Source organism: Protopterus annectens, chromosome 4.part0 (genome assembly GCF_019279795.1).
Source record: "Protopterus annectens isolate FY-2018-M chromosome 4.part0, PAN1.0, whole genome shotgun sequence".
In the NCBI taxonomy this organism is placed as follows: Eukaryota; Metazoa; Chordata; order Ceratodontiformes; family Protopteridae; genus Protopterus; species Protopterus annectens.
In genome coordinates this window covers 195,955,478-195,971,111 of record NC_056733.1, presented here as the reverse complement: position 1 = coordinate 195,971,111, position 15,634 = coordinate 195,955,478, and the positions used below count along the sequence as shown (strand labels likewise).

Here is a 15,634-nt window from a genome sequence, read left to right as displayed (position 1 = left end):
ATAGAACAGTGTACGATTTCATTTTATTTAAGAATAGCAGTTCACATTTTCTTAATATTAAAATGTAATGTTTTCTGAAAGCATATAAGCATTTTTCACATCTAGGAGGGGAACAGAGATGAGAAAGGAACAGACAAAAGTTGGTGTAAGTTGGAACACACTATTGCATGTGCTTAAGCATCTTCTTCTTCTTCTGTTTCTGCTGTTCCCGTTAGAGGTCACCAAAGCGGATCATTGGTTTCCATTTCTTCCTGTCCTCTGCATATTGCTGAGTCACACCAACCACCTGCATGTCCTCTCTCACCACGTCCATAAACCTTATTTTAGGCCTTCCTCTTTTCCTCTTACTTGGCAGTTCCATCCTTAGCATCCCTTTTCCCAATATACCCATCATCCCTCCTCAGCACATGTCCAAACCAATGCAATCTCACCTCTCTGACTTTGTCTCCAAACCGTCCAACCTGAGCTGACCCTCTAATATACTGATTTCTAAGCCTGTCCATCCTTGTCACATCCAGTACAAATCTTAACATCTTCAACTCTGCCACTTCCAGCTCTGACTCCTGCCTTTTTGTCAATGCCACCGTCTCCAATCCATACAACATAGCTGGTCTCACTACCCTCTTGTAGGCCTTCCCTTTCACTCTTACTGGTACCCATCTGTCACAAATCACTCCTGACACTCTTCTCCACCCATTCCACCCTTCCTGTACTCTCTTCTTCAGCTCTCTTCCACACTCACCATTACTCTGAACTGTTGTTGCATGTGCTTAAGCATGGATAACCTTAATTTTAGGTAAGGTAATGTCTGTAGGCACAGCTGTCAATTTGGTTCAGTTGTTCCTATCTGGAAGTTTAAACTTCATTTTTTCAAGTTGTACATAGTTTTTTGTGTTTAAGTTCATAGGGAATGAGGGTGTTCAGAAATGTATTCAGGTTTTTGTTTGAATGTTTTCATTAAGTCAAGAAGTCTTGAAAATGTGGCATAGGTTCAAATGGAGAAAAGAAGAGAAGGAACAACTGTATAAAAGATCATCCTGCCAAACATTAGTGTGTACATGTAACGTAAAAGTTAGAAATGCACATTCAAAAAAACTGTCATGTATAACAAGTGGGAACAATAGCTTTATATCATAATAGTTACACCTCCTATATTATCTTGGAATGTAAATGGATTTACAGGTATAAATAAAAAGGAAAGTGTACTGAATTATATTAAGAAGTGTAGAGATCACTGCAGTGGTGGTGCTGCTGTAGCGTTGTCGCCTCACAGTAAGACGTTGCCTGTTCGATTCTCAGCTAGAGCATCTTCTGTGTGGAGACATGCGTGAATGGGTGTGCCTTCATTGAAGGTTGTGCATCAGGGCTGGCAACTCGGCATGTAAAAATTTACTGCCAATCATTAGCGGACCGGAGTTCCACTGTGGCGACCTCCAACCGGGAAAAGCCAAAAGACAACAACAACAACAGAGTGCAAAGATCAATGCTGCAGGAGACACATTTGGAAAGAAATAAGCATGTAAATTTGACAAAGAAAGAATTTCAGTATGGATATGCAGCAGAATATCAGGAACGAATGAAAAGGGAAGTAATTATATTAATTGTTAGAGGGGATCCAAAAGTAATAGAAAAGGAAAAATACAATAATGGCAGATTTGTGGTAGTAAGGAGCTATTGGCAAGGGAGGAGGAGGATTATACTGGCATGTATTTTTATTCCAACAAAAACTGTTATTATGGAACTTTAGAAGGTTTTGGGAGAAATAATAAGCTTTCAGCAGGGGATATTACTTATAGGTATGGTCTGTAACTTGATTTGCAATACTGAGGATGTATTGAGGATCTGGAAGGGAGAATATAACAAACATGGGTAGATTTCTGAAGAAACTTATGAAAATATTTGGTAAGGAAGATGTGAATTCAGCAGGAGAAACTCGGACAGAATTTACATATTATTCCCAAAGGTGCAATAACTGGGCTTGTAAAATAGTACATGATAACTATAAGAATCAATCAGAGGAGGTTAGAAAAGATTGGGAATAGGGAGTGGAAAAGCAGCTTACAAGAGGAATGGGAGGACATGTGACATCCCACCTCTGGCCCAGCAATCAAGGAGCCTCAATCCTCACCACTGGCACTAGTGGGTGATGTAGATTCAGAGGATGACAAGTACACACACTGTATGTCCAGATGCAGCTCTCTACATCAAGTGTAATTTCCCTTAAGAGCACACAAAGACAACAGTCAGTCTGGGGCTGGTTTCTCCCTCTTTCTCCAGATCTCCAATAAGACTCCCCACTGGTATAGCTATAGAGTTGAGATCTCAGCTGAGTGGCCAAGCCAAGATCTCCAGTACCCTCTGTGTCCAACCAGTGCTTCATGTCCCTGCCCAAGTAGCTGACACACACACACACACACACACACACACACACACACACACACACACACACACACACACACACACACACACACACACACACACACACACACACACACACACACACACACACACACACACACACACACATACACACACACACACACACACACACACACACACATGCACACATTTTGAGGTTTGATTTATACATGCACACACACTTGGAAAGGCTGGCACAGGTTTACTAGTTATGCCCCCTTTTGTCCAGACTATAAGGTAGTTATCACTGCCACCAGACAACTATCAGCTACTTTAAGGCCCTTAGCAAAAAGTGGCTAATCTTACTGTGTAATGTTATTGTTTAATACAAATGGTAGTTTGACCAAGAGCAAGGCTATTAGGAGTGTCCCACAGTGTCACAAAATAAATATGCAAGTACTCTCAGAACTTAAATAGCTCTCACAGATACCAGCCACAATGAAAGGTTTAAATATATTTAATAATAAATAATAAAAGAACAAGAAGATACTCAGTATATAATCACAGTAAAAACAGAGTTCAAAATCACAGGAAACATTTAAAACGACATTGCAGGACAGTCTAAAAAAATAAAGAAAAACATATAAACTAAGTTTTGCTATATTCCTGACCATATCTAGAGAATTGTTATATCTTTGTTAACTTACTTACAGAGCAAGCAAGGCAGATGTGGTGAGTGGGTCTTCCAGCTGATATTGTCAGGTCAAAGAAAATATGGAATACTCAGTCTCTCTCAGAGGGTTCTTTAATTAATATCTCAAATATTACTACTGGGATAGCTTGCAGGATGACATCACTTCTTGTCATCTGACTCTATCCCAGGTGAAAAACAACCATTGATACAGCTGGAAGCATTTAGCATCTACTTGTGAAAATACATAAACAAAGGATTTTGCTCAGATCTGTGCAGCTGTTGGAAGTCATAAAACAATAAAACAGTTCCACATCTCAAGTCTAGTAATTATTTCTGTTTCAAGACAACACAGAGAACTCCCTAGTATAGACATCCTTTCTCTTGCTGTCATAAAGTAATTTAATTTCATAGGTTCATAGGTGTGTACTAAGCTAATGGCCCTGGAGCCTCTACAAGCCTAGCCCATAGGATTACTCTGGCATTGTGCCACTTAGTTCTCATTGTCTGTGCCAATTAGAGCCACTGGAGTGATCACCGGGGTGAATTTTCTATTTCCCATCCACTCATCAAGATTTCTCTTGAAGAGGGCCAGTGGGGTGCTCCGCTTGACATATGTGGGAAGTCTATTCCATAGCATGGGCAGTCTCTGGGTTATGAACCTGTTCCTCCAGTTTGTTCTATTGATTGTGATAATGAGGTTGAAGTCTCTGGAGTGTGTAGCGTGGAGGGATTGGGATTTCTTTAGATGTAGCATTTCTAACAGAGCTGGGTCAGACTTGACTTTGTAAGTCAAGCAGAGATCGCCTCTAAGTAGGCGATATGAGACAGAGAATAGTTGGATTTCTTTGAGTCTGCCATATAAGACAAGTGTTTAAGGCCTAGGATCCTCTTTGTGAGGTACCTTTGCAGCCTCTCCAGTTGTTGCAGGTGGCTAGTGAGGTACATGCCAAATGGGGCATTGTACTCGATGATTGGCCTAATGAGGGAAGAGTAGAGGGAGACAATGACCTCTTTCTTCCCGGATGCAAAACCCTTAGTAAGAGATGTGCCACATCATAGAAGGACATTCTGACCACAGTGGCAATGTGGTCATCAAAAGAGAGGTTGCTGTCAACCTGTGTTCCCAGATCTCTTATGACACCTTCTGGGTTCAGTGGACTACCATCGATGTGGTAATTCATGGGAACCGGGTTTTTCCCAAAGGGAATGATGGCACATTTTTTGGCACTGAGCTTAAGACCACGGTTGTGACACCAGTCGTTGGTCTCAGTGAGGCCTTTCTGTAGGATGTCAGCAACACTCGGGGAATTCATTATGGCTCCCAACTTGCAATTATCTGTGAACTTTGTCAGCCAGAGTCCCTTCATGTTGGCCTGGACTTCAGAGAAGTATATACCAAACAGGAGAGGACCCAGGACCGAACCCTGTGGGACTCCACTCGTGACTGGTCAGCGGTCTGACTTGGAGTCAGCTACTTTCACATTCTATCTGTGATCGAGTTTGCAACCCACCTAGTGATATAGGGGTTGATGCCTAGCTTAGTGAGTCTTTCTATGATTCCTGATTGGGGAATAGTACCAAAGGCCTTGGCCAGATCAAGGTAGGCTATATGAACCACATTGCCTTCATCCACAGCTCTAGTGACTGACTCAAAGAAGTTGACCAGGTTGAGCAGGCATGATCTACCCTTCACAAAATCAAACTGTGTATGATCCAGAGTTTGTAGATTCCCTATGTCCTTGTTTATTAGGTCCATGTTGATGCATTCCATAGCTTTGCATATCAGACTCGTCAGGCTAATGGGGCGATAGTTCCCAGGGTCTGTATTCGCTCCTTCTTTGTGGAGAGGGGTGACTGTAGCAGTGTGCTATTTGGTAGGGACAAAGCCTGAGGTGAGGCTGTGCTTGAACAGGGCACACAGGTGAGGTGCCAGTTCACTCTGTAGTCCATGTAGAACACAGCCAGGGATATTGTCAGGTCCCATAGAAGCTGTATTCTTGGCCTCGTGCAGCAGTAATACTGGGTGCCTGGCAATCTACTGGTATTGTGATTGGTCCTTTGGTGGGGGAGAGAGGGGTAAAGTTGGCACTGAATCTGTTGCCCAGTATATTGGCAATATCTGTTGGCTCGGTATAGAATGTGCCATTGTGCAATAGCTCCGAGCAAATCTGGGTATTGCCGTGGAGATTCTTTACATAACTATAGAAGGCCTTGTGGTTGTCTTTACTATCTGCTGCAATTTTGTTTTCATAGCAACTTTAGAGGATTTGATCAGGGATCTAAACTTTTTGTTGAGGCTAATAAGGGAGTTTGTCCAGTCTTGGGACTTCACCTTATTTCGCATCAGTTTCCTCCTCCTGTTGCAGAGTTTGTTTATTGCAGGGGACCACCAGATTGGCTTCCTTTGTTTGGAGGAGAGCATCTTGGTTCTATTGGGTATGGTGAGATCCATGCATTTGTGTACGTGTTCGCACAGGGCATTAGTGTATGATTTGGTGGTCATGCAGCTGTTCTCCAATTGCATGGGTGCCATGAAGTTAGCCACCTATGTTTTTAGGAGCCTAAAGTTAGCTTTGGAGAAGTTTTTCATGGTGGTTACCTTTGTGGGGGAGGATGGGAGGGATGTGGATTTCCAAGGTGATTAGTTTGGGTTTGGATCTAACCAGGGAGGAGTTGACTATTGGTATAGAGCAATGGTCGCCCATGTTAGTAATGACCAGGTCAAGGATGTTGCTACTTCTAGTGAGGGTAAGAATGAGCTCGTCCAGGGCATTGGAATTAATGAATTCCAGGAAATGTTGGGCAAGTGTATTGGTACATGAGTAGTTTTCCCAGTTAATTGAGGGGTAGTTGAAGTTGCCCAGTCATACCTCTCAACCTGGAAACATCAAAAATCTGGACAAGGCCCATGAAAAATAGGTACAAATCTGTATGCTGATTAACATCTACTTTGCATACATAATTATGTAACCCCTCCCACTCCAGTGGAATTGTGGGATACCAACTTTCAAATGTAACTGAAGAACAAGCAACCAAAATATGGTACCAGCGTCCCCCTGCAGCCATTCCAATGTCCCATTGCCTGGCTATTTCACCCCATTCACCATAAACACTAATGTGTGCATACTGCTTTACTTCTACAATGATTATTTGGATTTTATTTTTACAGCACAACAATGCACAAACACTAATAGACATTTGGAAAAAGCAATACTGTCTCACAATGAAAATAGGCTTGGCATTAAAATGTGTCTGCCCTTGAAACTCACATTCATTGAAACAGCATTGAAACCCACACCACATTCAAAGAAAATACATCTGGCCAGTGGTGGATAGAGATTATCTTCGGGCTGTTTTCAAATCATTGACCACTTGCACACAAAACAAGAAACATACATGTGTTGTTTTCTTTGATACACCTTTCTGACTTTATTGTATTCCTTGTATAATACAGCACTTGTTAGACAGAGCGCATTTTAAATTTATTGTTTGAACATTTTTCCAGTAGACTGTACTGTAGGCAATGAAACAAAATGCATGAACCAATAATAACAAAACTGCCCAATTCAGAAGAACATTTCCATCATAAAAGTCTACTTCCACACCCACACTATAAATAGAATGACAGCAGTGTAAGTCATAGGCATCTTGCACAGCTTCTCGCAATTATTTTTAATTTCATTTTTTTGGGGGGGGCACAAAAGATCAAAAAGCAGGGACACATTTTAAACATTGCTTGTATAATTTTGTAGAGTTGCTAGAATAAAATGTTGTGTTACCACCATGCATTTCACTAGCAAGTTTTGGACCCAGGAGGACCCTATGTACTACAGTCAGAGAAACATACCACTATGGTGAATCAGCAGCTTCCTGAAGAATAAGAAGACTGAAACTTACTGGCTATAATTTAGTGAATTCATTCTCACTTCTCACCACAGCTCTCAACTCTTAGCAGAAAAAAACTGGGTGGAATACAAATTCAGTTCTTACTTTAGCTCTCAACTCTGAGAACAAAAAACCTGGGCAAAGCTCACAAGTGGTGGTGGGCTTATATAACCTAGCAGGCTTAAATAAGTTATACACTGGTAGGCTTTTTTCTTTTATAAATCAAAGTATTTGGTCAAACATCTCATGATATTGGGATTGTGAAAGCTCTCAGACACAGAATGCAACTCTGACTTTATTGAAATCATTACCAGAATGGCTGTAACACAAACAACTGAAGAAAAATTCATTGCTGGGAAAAAAACACAAGCAGTTCTGACTCTGCTGGTCAACTGGATAATCATAGGTCATTAATGTAAACAAAACAAGAGGTCAAACACTTGCTTCCAGATCTTTGTTGTTGACTTTGTTAAATGCATGTTCGAACTGCAGTGACTTCTGTTTTCATATGTCACCATCTAAAGACAGGTGTTCTGAAATAACTTGCATTGACCAACAACAGAAGGGGTGGAGATGGGAAGTCGGAGTGGGAAGCTTGTTTTGATTCAGCTACATAAAAGGAATTATTTGACCTCTAATTTTAAATAAATATTGTTCTGTACTGTGTTCTCTAAGAATGTTACCTGTTTTGTTAGCATTGCCTATATTTTGGTAGAGTTTATTTTTCTACCATTGATGCTGTGATCCGTTATATTTTTCTTTATTTTTGCTAGCTTTGCAGTCCTTGTTTATATGTAGTACAATGAAAATTATATACAGTGATGCCAAGAAAATTGTTTCTGCATTATTAGGCTTATTGCAGTTTCATACCACTATCTATATTCCATGGTGCTGTGGACATTAAGGGGTCTTGGTGTTTCTTTTTTTGTCTGAGGGAAGCCCTAGACAAGCTCTGTGCAAGGATTCCAGGAATAACATTAAGAAAGAAAGAAAGAAAGACAGAAAGAAAGAGAGAAAGAGAAAGAAATGGATACAAATGTTGATAGATAATGACACCGCGTAGAGATAAAGTTTATCCCTTTTCCAATTTCTGAGGCATTATTTGTAGGATTGTCATGAAACTTATCATGGTAACTGCAAACCTGTAGTTTTCATTCTTCTGTAAATTTCCTTTTGTTAATCATCTGTACACTCACTTGCTTACTTCTTCTCATTGTAATATTTGTATTTACTACACCTTATTTAAAATTATGCTTGCTTCTCCCAGTCCTGTGACGTATTGCACTAATCAAACTGCCTTGTCTCTTCATAACACTTTAAACATCTAAAGCATTTCTAAAACTAGGGTGCAGCCATTACCATTCCCTTTCACTAATAGAAGTGCTTTCCTGTACCTTCAAATTTCATTCTCTTACCTTCTGCTTTTGTATTCTGTAGTAAATAACATGCAATGAAAAATCTGCCATGGGGTATAATGAAGTGCTATCGTCAGCCATGAAAGCATGCAATAAAGTGTGTGTTGTAATTACAGGAAAACAGTCTAGGTAACTGACAACAGACTAAAAGACTTCTTGTCAACAAATGAGTAAATCTACCCACAAGTGCAGTATTGAGGGTAGGGAACTTGCAGTGGTATGACCTTCTACAATGCTCTAATTTGAAATACCACCTTAGTGGTATGGATCATATCACAGGAACTAATCACAGAGTGTTTGAAAACAACATAAACCCACTTCTCTCTATAAAGAGCTCAGCAGAAACCATTTGGAGATCCTGTGATATATGTCATTAGCATTTCAGCCGGAAATGCGTGAGCTCTTTGAGTTCAATTCTGACAGGCTGGTAGAGGAAGCTGATGTCATCGCGCAGGCTGGAATCCCTGCGGGAGCTGAAATCATCCTGTACATGATGACGTCAGCTCCAACAGCCAAGGAAATTGAAAAACTAAAAAACAAAAAGAAAAGAAATCGGAAATGAAGGGGTGCCACTCGGGAATCGTGGCACCCCTTCATTTGAAACCCAAAACTCAATAAAAACCGAGTAATTCTGCACGGTTGAGAGGTATGCGCTCAGTGTAAGAGTGTTAGGTTGGACCCTAATATTCTCCAGGGTGCTGAGGAACGTGGAGTGTGAGTCTTGGGACATGGTTGGGGACCTATATCAGGCTACGACCTGAATCGCTGTCTTATCCAATGTTAGCCGCACCTTAAGTATCTCTGATGCATTATGTTGGGCTACCAGTCTGGAGGTGTGCGCATCCTTTATGAATATGGAAACACCACCACCTTTGGAGCTTCGGTCCAAGTTCTGGGGCCGAAAGGTGTGGAATGAGTTATAGCCTGGTAGTGCAGGGGTGCTTTCTGCTGCCTTGAACCAGGTCTTTGTTACAGCACAAATGTCAATGTTCTCCAGTTTAAGGAGTGCTTCGAGCGAGTGCATTTTGACATTTAGACTTCTAGCATTGAGCAGCACGACCCCCAGATTGCATTTGTTTGTAGCTGTTACGGTGGTAATTTGGTCTTTGGAACACTGCCTAAAAAAAGGCACTATAGGGATGGCAAGAGCCTTGGCCAGTATCTGGAAGCCCGGGGGTGACAGATGCAGGCCATGTCTGGCAAAGCATTGAGGTCTGTCAGTCATGGCATCCCAGGCAGACAGATACTGGATCCCTTTAGAATGACACCAGAAACGTAGCCAGTTGTTGAAATCAATCATTTTCTGCTTGTACTGTGGTATCATTCTGGGTGATGATAGGAGGCTGCTCAGTGCTAGGGTCATACCCGCCTAGGCTACATAATGTAAGAGCTCCTCCATGTCTCTTTTCATGTAGTCCAGGGAGGTATGTCTCAGGTCATTCACACCCATATGTACAATGACAGAGTCATATTTGTACCTGTTGTTGAGGGACCTGAGTGCATGAGTTATGTGGTGGATCCTGGCACCTGACAGGCAGTTGACTGTTACTTTCTCATTATTCAACCTAGTGAGTGGGACATCAGTGTGCCTCACTATCGAGTCACTTGTGACTAGTGTGTTGGGCATGCTGGTTTGCCTGAGGGGCTTTGATTGAGTGGCACCACTGTTTAGGAGAGTTATGTGTCTCGTGATTAGTGTTGTGTTGTGGTGGTCAAGTGCACTTCTGCCTTGGAGGTCTCTGCTGTTTGGGTAGATTTTTATTGAGAGCCACCATGAAGGTGGGTATGTGGTTTGTGTTTTTATGTGAAGGCAGTGCTGGTGTGTGTTCTGGAGGGCTATGTGTTCCATGTGGTGTGGTGCAAGTGTTGACCTTCTCCTCTTGACCAGCTATTCCGGTCTTGGCTGGAGAGTGTGCGGCTTCCATTTTGGATATTTAAGTACATCTCTTGCAAGTCTAAGTGTTGGGAGGTAAAAGGAGAGGGTTGTCAGTGTACATGAGGCAGTTGCTACATTGCATCAAGATAACCAAGCTTACCAGGTTAATAGGAGAAAGCACAGGGAACTGACCTTTAGACATGCCTGGAGGGGTGGGCATTAATAATAGGTACTGGAGCTGGTTCCTTGTAGAACATTTAGTGCTGGTAGCACTTTTGTGTGCTACAATAAGTCTGGTAAAGTGCTAGACTAATAAGCTAGTAAAAGTGCAGGAGAGGAGAGAACTAGCAGATCTAAGGGAAAAATTGAAGAGTAGACTTTTTGGCACCACTCAGAAGCTTACAAACAGTCCTGGATACAGCAAATCTGTATCAGATATTTTTCAGAAATTAACCTCTTGTATTCCAGCTTCCATTGTTAAAATATATACATTTAAACAGTTACAATAGTGCAGGTACTTTTCTGTTGTAATCCAGTAGGGTACAGTATGGTTACATTTTTAAGCTCAGTATTTTACAAACCTTTTTCAACACACACTTCTGTACCAGCAGTTTGATATACACATTACATACAGTTCTAATACATTTATAACACAAGTATATGAATCATGTTGATATTCATAAATGACTTAGAATTATTTACAAAATCCCAGATAGCTGGGCTGGCAGTATCTCTTTTCACGACATTTCTCACCCCTTCCCAAAGACTCAAGCTAGTTTTTCAAGTGACTCTTGAGAAACATTGCTTGAGAGGGTTGTGCCAATCTGGGAATTCATTATCTCATTCCCTGTCTTGAGACCCCATCTGCATTGGCATTGCTAACCCACTGCAGTGCTGCACTATCATATCACATGCATGCAACCCTAGGCTGTACCTTAGTAACTTGTAATTTTGCTGGCTGGCTTGATGTAGCCATGTTAAGGGATTATGGTCGGTAACTACCATGAACTTCCTTTCATAGAGATAAGGCTGATGTTTCTGCAGTGCCCACACTATGGCTAGAAATTCCTTTTCTACAGCTGCATAGCATTCCTTCCTGAGTTGGAGCCTACAACTGAGATATACCACTGGGTGCTCTTCTCCCACAGAGGGAACCCCCCCCCCACCCAATGGTTTGAAGCAGCCATCTGCACAACAAATTATTTGCTGTAATCTGGACTGGCTAACACAGGTGGTGCTTCCATAGCTCCTTTAAGCTTCTGGAATGCCTGCTCACATGCTGGGGTCCACACTACCTTATTTGTCTTTTTTTCCTTGTCAGGTCTGTGAGGGGAGCAGCTATTGTACTTTAATTGGGGACAAACTTTCTGTAGTAGCCTGCTGTCCCTAAGAATGCCCTCACCTGCTTTTTGGTAACATGGGCAGGCCATGCCTGAATAGCTTCCACTTTGGCAGGTTGTGACCTAATCTTACCATTCCCCACTCTATGCCCCAGGTAGGAGACCTCTGCCATACCCACCTGACATTTACTGGGCTTAATGATCAACCCTGCCCTTTTCAGTCTCTCTAGTCTGCTCAGCACCTCACTGACATGCTGAAGGTGCTCTTGCCAGGAATGGCTGTATATGGCAATATCATCCTGGTAAGCAAGGGCAAAATCTCCTGCTCCTGCTAGGATATGATCTACCAGCCTCTGGAAAGTCACTTGAGCATTTTTCATCCCAAAGGGCATTTTCGTGAACTCATACAAGGCAAAAGGAGTCACAAAGGCTGACCTTTCTCTAGCATTGGGAGTCAAGGGCACCTGCCAATAACCCTTGGTAAGATCAATAGTGGTAAAATACTTAGCCCCACCCAGCTGCTCTAGGGCTTCATCTACAGGGTAAGCATCTGACTCTGAGTGACTATTTAATTTCCTGTAGTCCACACAGAACCTGGTGCTGCTATTCTTCTTTGTTACCAGCACCACTGTCTCTGAAAATACATAAACAAAGGCTTTTTCTCAGATTTGTTCAGCTGTTGGAAGTCATAAAACAATAAAACACTTGCACATCTCAAAGCTAGTAATTATTTCTCTTTCAAGACAACACAGAGAGCTCTCTTGTATAGACATCCTGTTTCTTGCTGTCATAAAGTAATTTAATTTCAGCTATTTTTCTGAAATTAACCTCTTGGATTCCAATTTCCATTGTTAAAATATATACATTTAAACAGTTACGATAGTGCAGGTACATTTCTGTTCTAATCCAGTAGGGTACAGTGTGGTTACATTTTTAAGCTCAGTATTTTACAAACCCTTTTTAACACACACTTTTGTACCAGCAGTTTGATATACACATAACATACAGTTCTAATACAGTTATAACACAAGCATATGAATCATGCTGATATTCATAAATGACATATAATTATTTATAACATTCCAGATAGCTGGGCTGGTAGTATCTCCTTTCACGACAGGACATATGTATAGTTTCTAAGTATGTAACAAAGTCCAGACAGCTCAGGATATTTGCATGGAAGTGTTTGCATTGGTATTTTATACCCCAAGCAGATTTCAAAGAATTTTTCCTCAGGTAGACAGCAAATGTTTCAGGTGTGATGGGGAAGAAAGAGATAACTAAGAACATATGTTTTGGGAGTGTAATGAGGTGAGTCAGAAATATCGGATGAAGAAATTAATTTAATGTCAAGCTGAATTGTACAGATTCAATAATGTGTCTGATCAATAGTATGAACTACCATGATGGTTAATGCTAGCATAGTGAGATATGAGGAAGCCCTTCACTTAACAGAAAAGTGCGAAAGTGCTTTAAAATGATAATTTTAATTTTGTGGTGAGCACAAGTTGAGACTTGTATTCATTCAACACAACTACATTTACATATTACTTAGAATTTTTGTAGGTGTGTGTGTGTGTGTGTGTGTGTGTGTGTGTGTGTGTGTGTGTGTGTGTGTGTGTGTGTGTATTTGTTTTTTCCTTCAGCTTGTCTTAATACTAGCCCTGAGGACATTTTATCTCGTCTGTTTTTCTCAAAAATTTCTTAGACTTACACACTGTTGGCAAATCCTAATTACACCGTCTCCCCTGGCAGCAGACTTTTTCTGAGCTCTGGTAACCGTTAGTTTCCTCCCCTCTCCCATAACAGCATTTCACCCAGAGTATAGTTGCACTTCCAGCCATTCCTTACGTACTATATTAATGTAATAAAACTGCAGAACTAGATACCTTCCTTGATATTTGATTAATAAACTGATACACACTGACTTTGTACTTACTTAGATAAGGAGATAACAGCAACATTCACAATAAAGATGCAAACTATGAATGTAGCACTGTTCCAGTCACTGTCATTGAAAATGATCAGTTTAAGTGCTCCCAGAGTAAAGCATTCATTGTAATTTACTTGACTGTTTATATGGAAAATAGAAAAAGTATATATTAACTTGTTACTGCTATGTATAACTTAGATCTGATGAAAGTCTGACAAGGGTGAAAGCGCTCATCTCTTGTTTCAACATAATAAACTGTGGTACAAACAAGCAGTACCACCTTGAATCCTGTTATCTTATTTTTATAAGAATGCAAAGTGATCTTTGACATGGATTTTATATAAGAAGTTGTGACAATGGTCTTTCCTTAGTAATTGGTATGCTGATTATCAAAGTAATCATTCCTATACAACTAGTTTTATCTTTTTGTTGATATCTGTATATGTTTGTGCATGTAGTATAACCATATATGTGTGTGTATATATATATATATATATATATATATATATATATATATATATATATATATATATGTACATATATATATATATATATATATATATATATATATATATAGAGAGAGAGAGAGAGAGAAATAAATAGAGAGGCAAACAGATACAGAGAGAATCTATTATTACCATATTTTTGTTGATTGTTATGTGAAGTATCACAACCTATTGAACTGCCTACATCTCAGTTTGTTCCCTAGTCAGTCCTCCTTTGGTCAGCTTCACTGATGGTTGTGCAACCATGGAGTTAGTATATATGTATGTCTATATATATATATATATATATATATATATATATATATATATATATATATATATATATATATATTTATATACATACATATATATGTGTGTACGTTAGTGTGTGTGTGTGTATGTATATATATATATATATATATATATATATATATATAGAGAGAGAGAGAGAGAGGGCGAGAGAGAGAGAGATATGCATGTGTGTGTGTTGTGTTATATAATTTTTGATTTGGATGGTTTGAATGGAATGAGTTTTCTGTGGCTGATGTGTGCGAAGTTCTCTCAAGATGTTCTATGTTTCAGAATGATCAACACTTGGGGTGTTGTGTATGTTGATGAATGTTTATAATAATAGCTAGATGGTGTATGAAGGTATAAAGGGAGTTTTGTTGTTGGATGTTTACATTTTGATTGCAAAATTGTATCGTCTGTCTCAAAAGTTTCTCCCTATTTGTCTGCTTTTTTACCACAGTGTTTCTGCGTATATAACAGCCACAAAAGTGAGCAACGTAAGGACACCACTATATATCGATTTCTCCAAATCATGGGAAAGCTGGGCAGAATTAAAACAGGGCTCCTGTGATGCTATTATCTGCATCAATGTACTACAGTTTTCAACCCCGGAGAGTATGCAGGTATGACCAAAGAACTTAATGAATAAATGCACTGCAAAACTGAAATAAAAAGATTCACTTATTATATTGACTTATGAGGTTTTGATGCTGACATATGTTGGTTTGCATACACCTTTTATACTCCTTAAGGTTTCATGAGGAAAGCAAAACATTTTCTTTGGCCCTGCCTCTCCTTTACTATCATTGGAAGTAGTCTGATTTCCTACTCTTTTTGTCTATCTCTGACAAAGACGTCAGTTTCCTTCTTCACTGACTTCTTTTGTTTTTGTTAGTGGTCATCTTTTAAAATGTATTTTAAGGTGCATTTAAATGTTAGGGTTGGAAGAGTAGACAAAATAAGTAGTTGCATTTAGAAGCAGAATTGCTCATATTTAAAAGAAGGTTTTGACAGACTTTACCTCCTTAAGTGACTTTTTATTGGCCCCATAGCTAGGGTATTATAGCTAGATTCAAAGAACTAATTGTTTTGTTTTCTTAGGGGTGCACATGTTTTAGATGCAGCTACTCCTTCCTTCTTTATTGATTTGTCTCAACCAAAAAATGCCTACATGTTATAACACAAAATGTAGTAGGTAACCAAGAAATGCCTATGTGTCATAACACAAAATGTAGTAGGTAACCAAGGAATCCCTACATGTTATAACACAAAATACGGTAAATAACCAGGGAATGCCTACATGTTATAACACAAAATGTGGTAGGTAACCAAGAAATGCCTATGTGTCATAACACAA

The 15,634-nt window shown here is 39.9% G+C and overlaps 1 protein-coding gene across 1 annotated transcript in view; it reads left to right on the top strand.

The window, feature by feature from the left end:
- The window catches only part of LOC122800118 (methyltransferase-like 26 B), a 140,447-nt gene that overhangs the window by 34,822 nt on the left and 89,991 nt on the right, over positions 1-15,634 (top strand). The window contains exon 2 of the mRNA XM_044069639.1: positions 14,738-14,900. Within this exon, the coding sequence (XP_043925574.1) occupies positions 14,738-14,900 (163 nt within the window). The remainder of the gene's footprint in view (positions 1-14,737; positions 14,901-15,634) is intronic.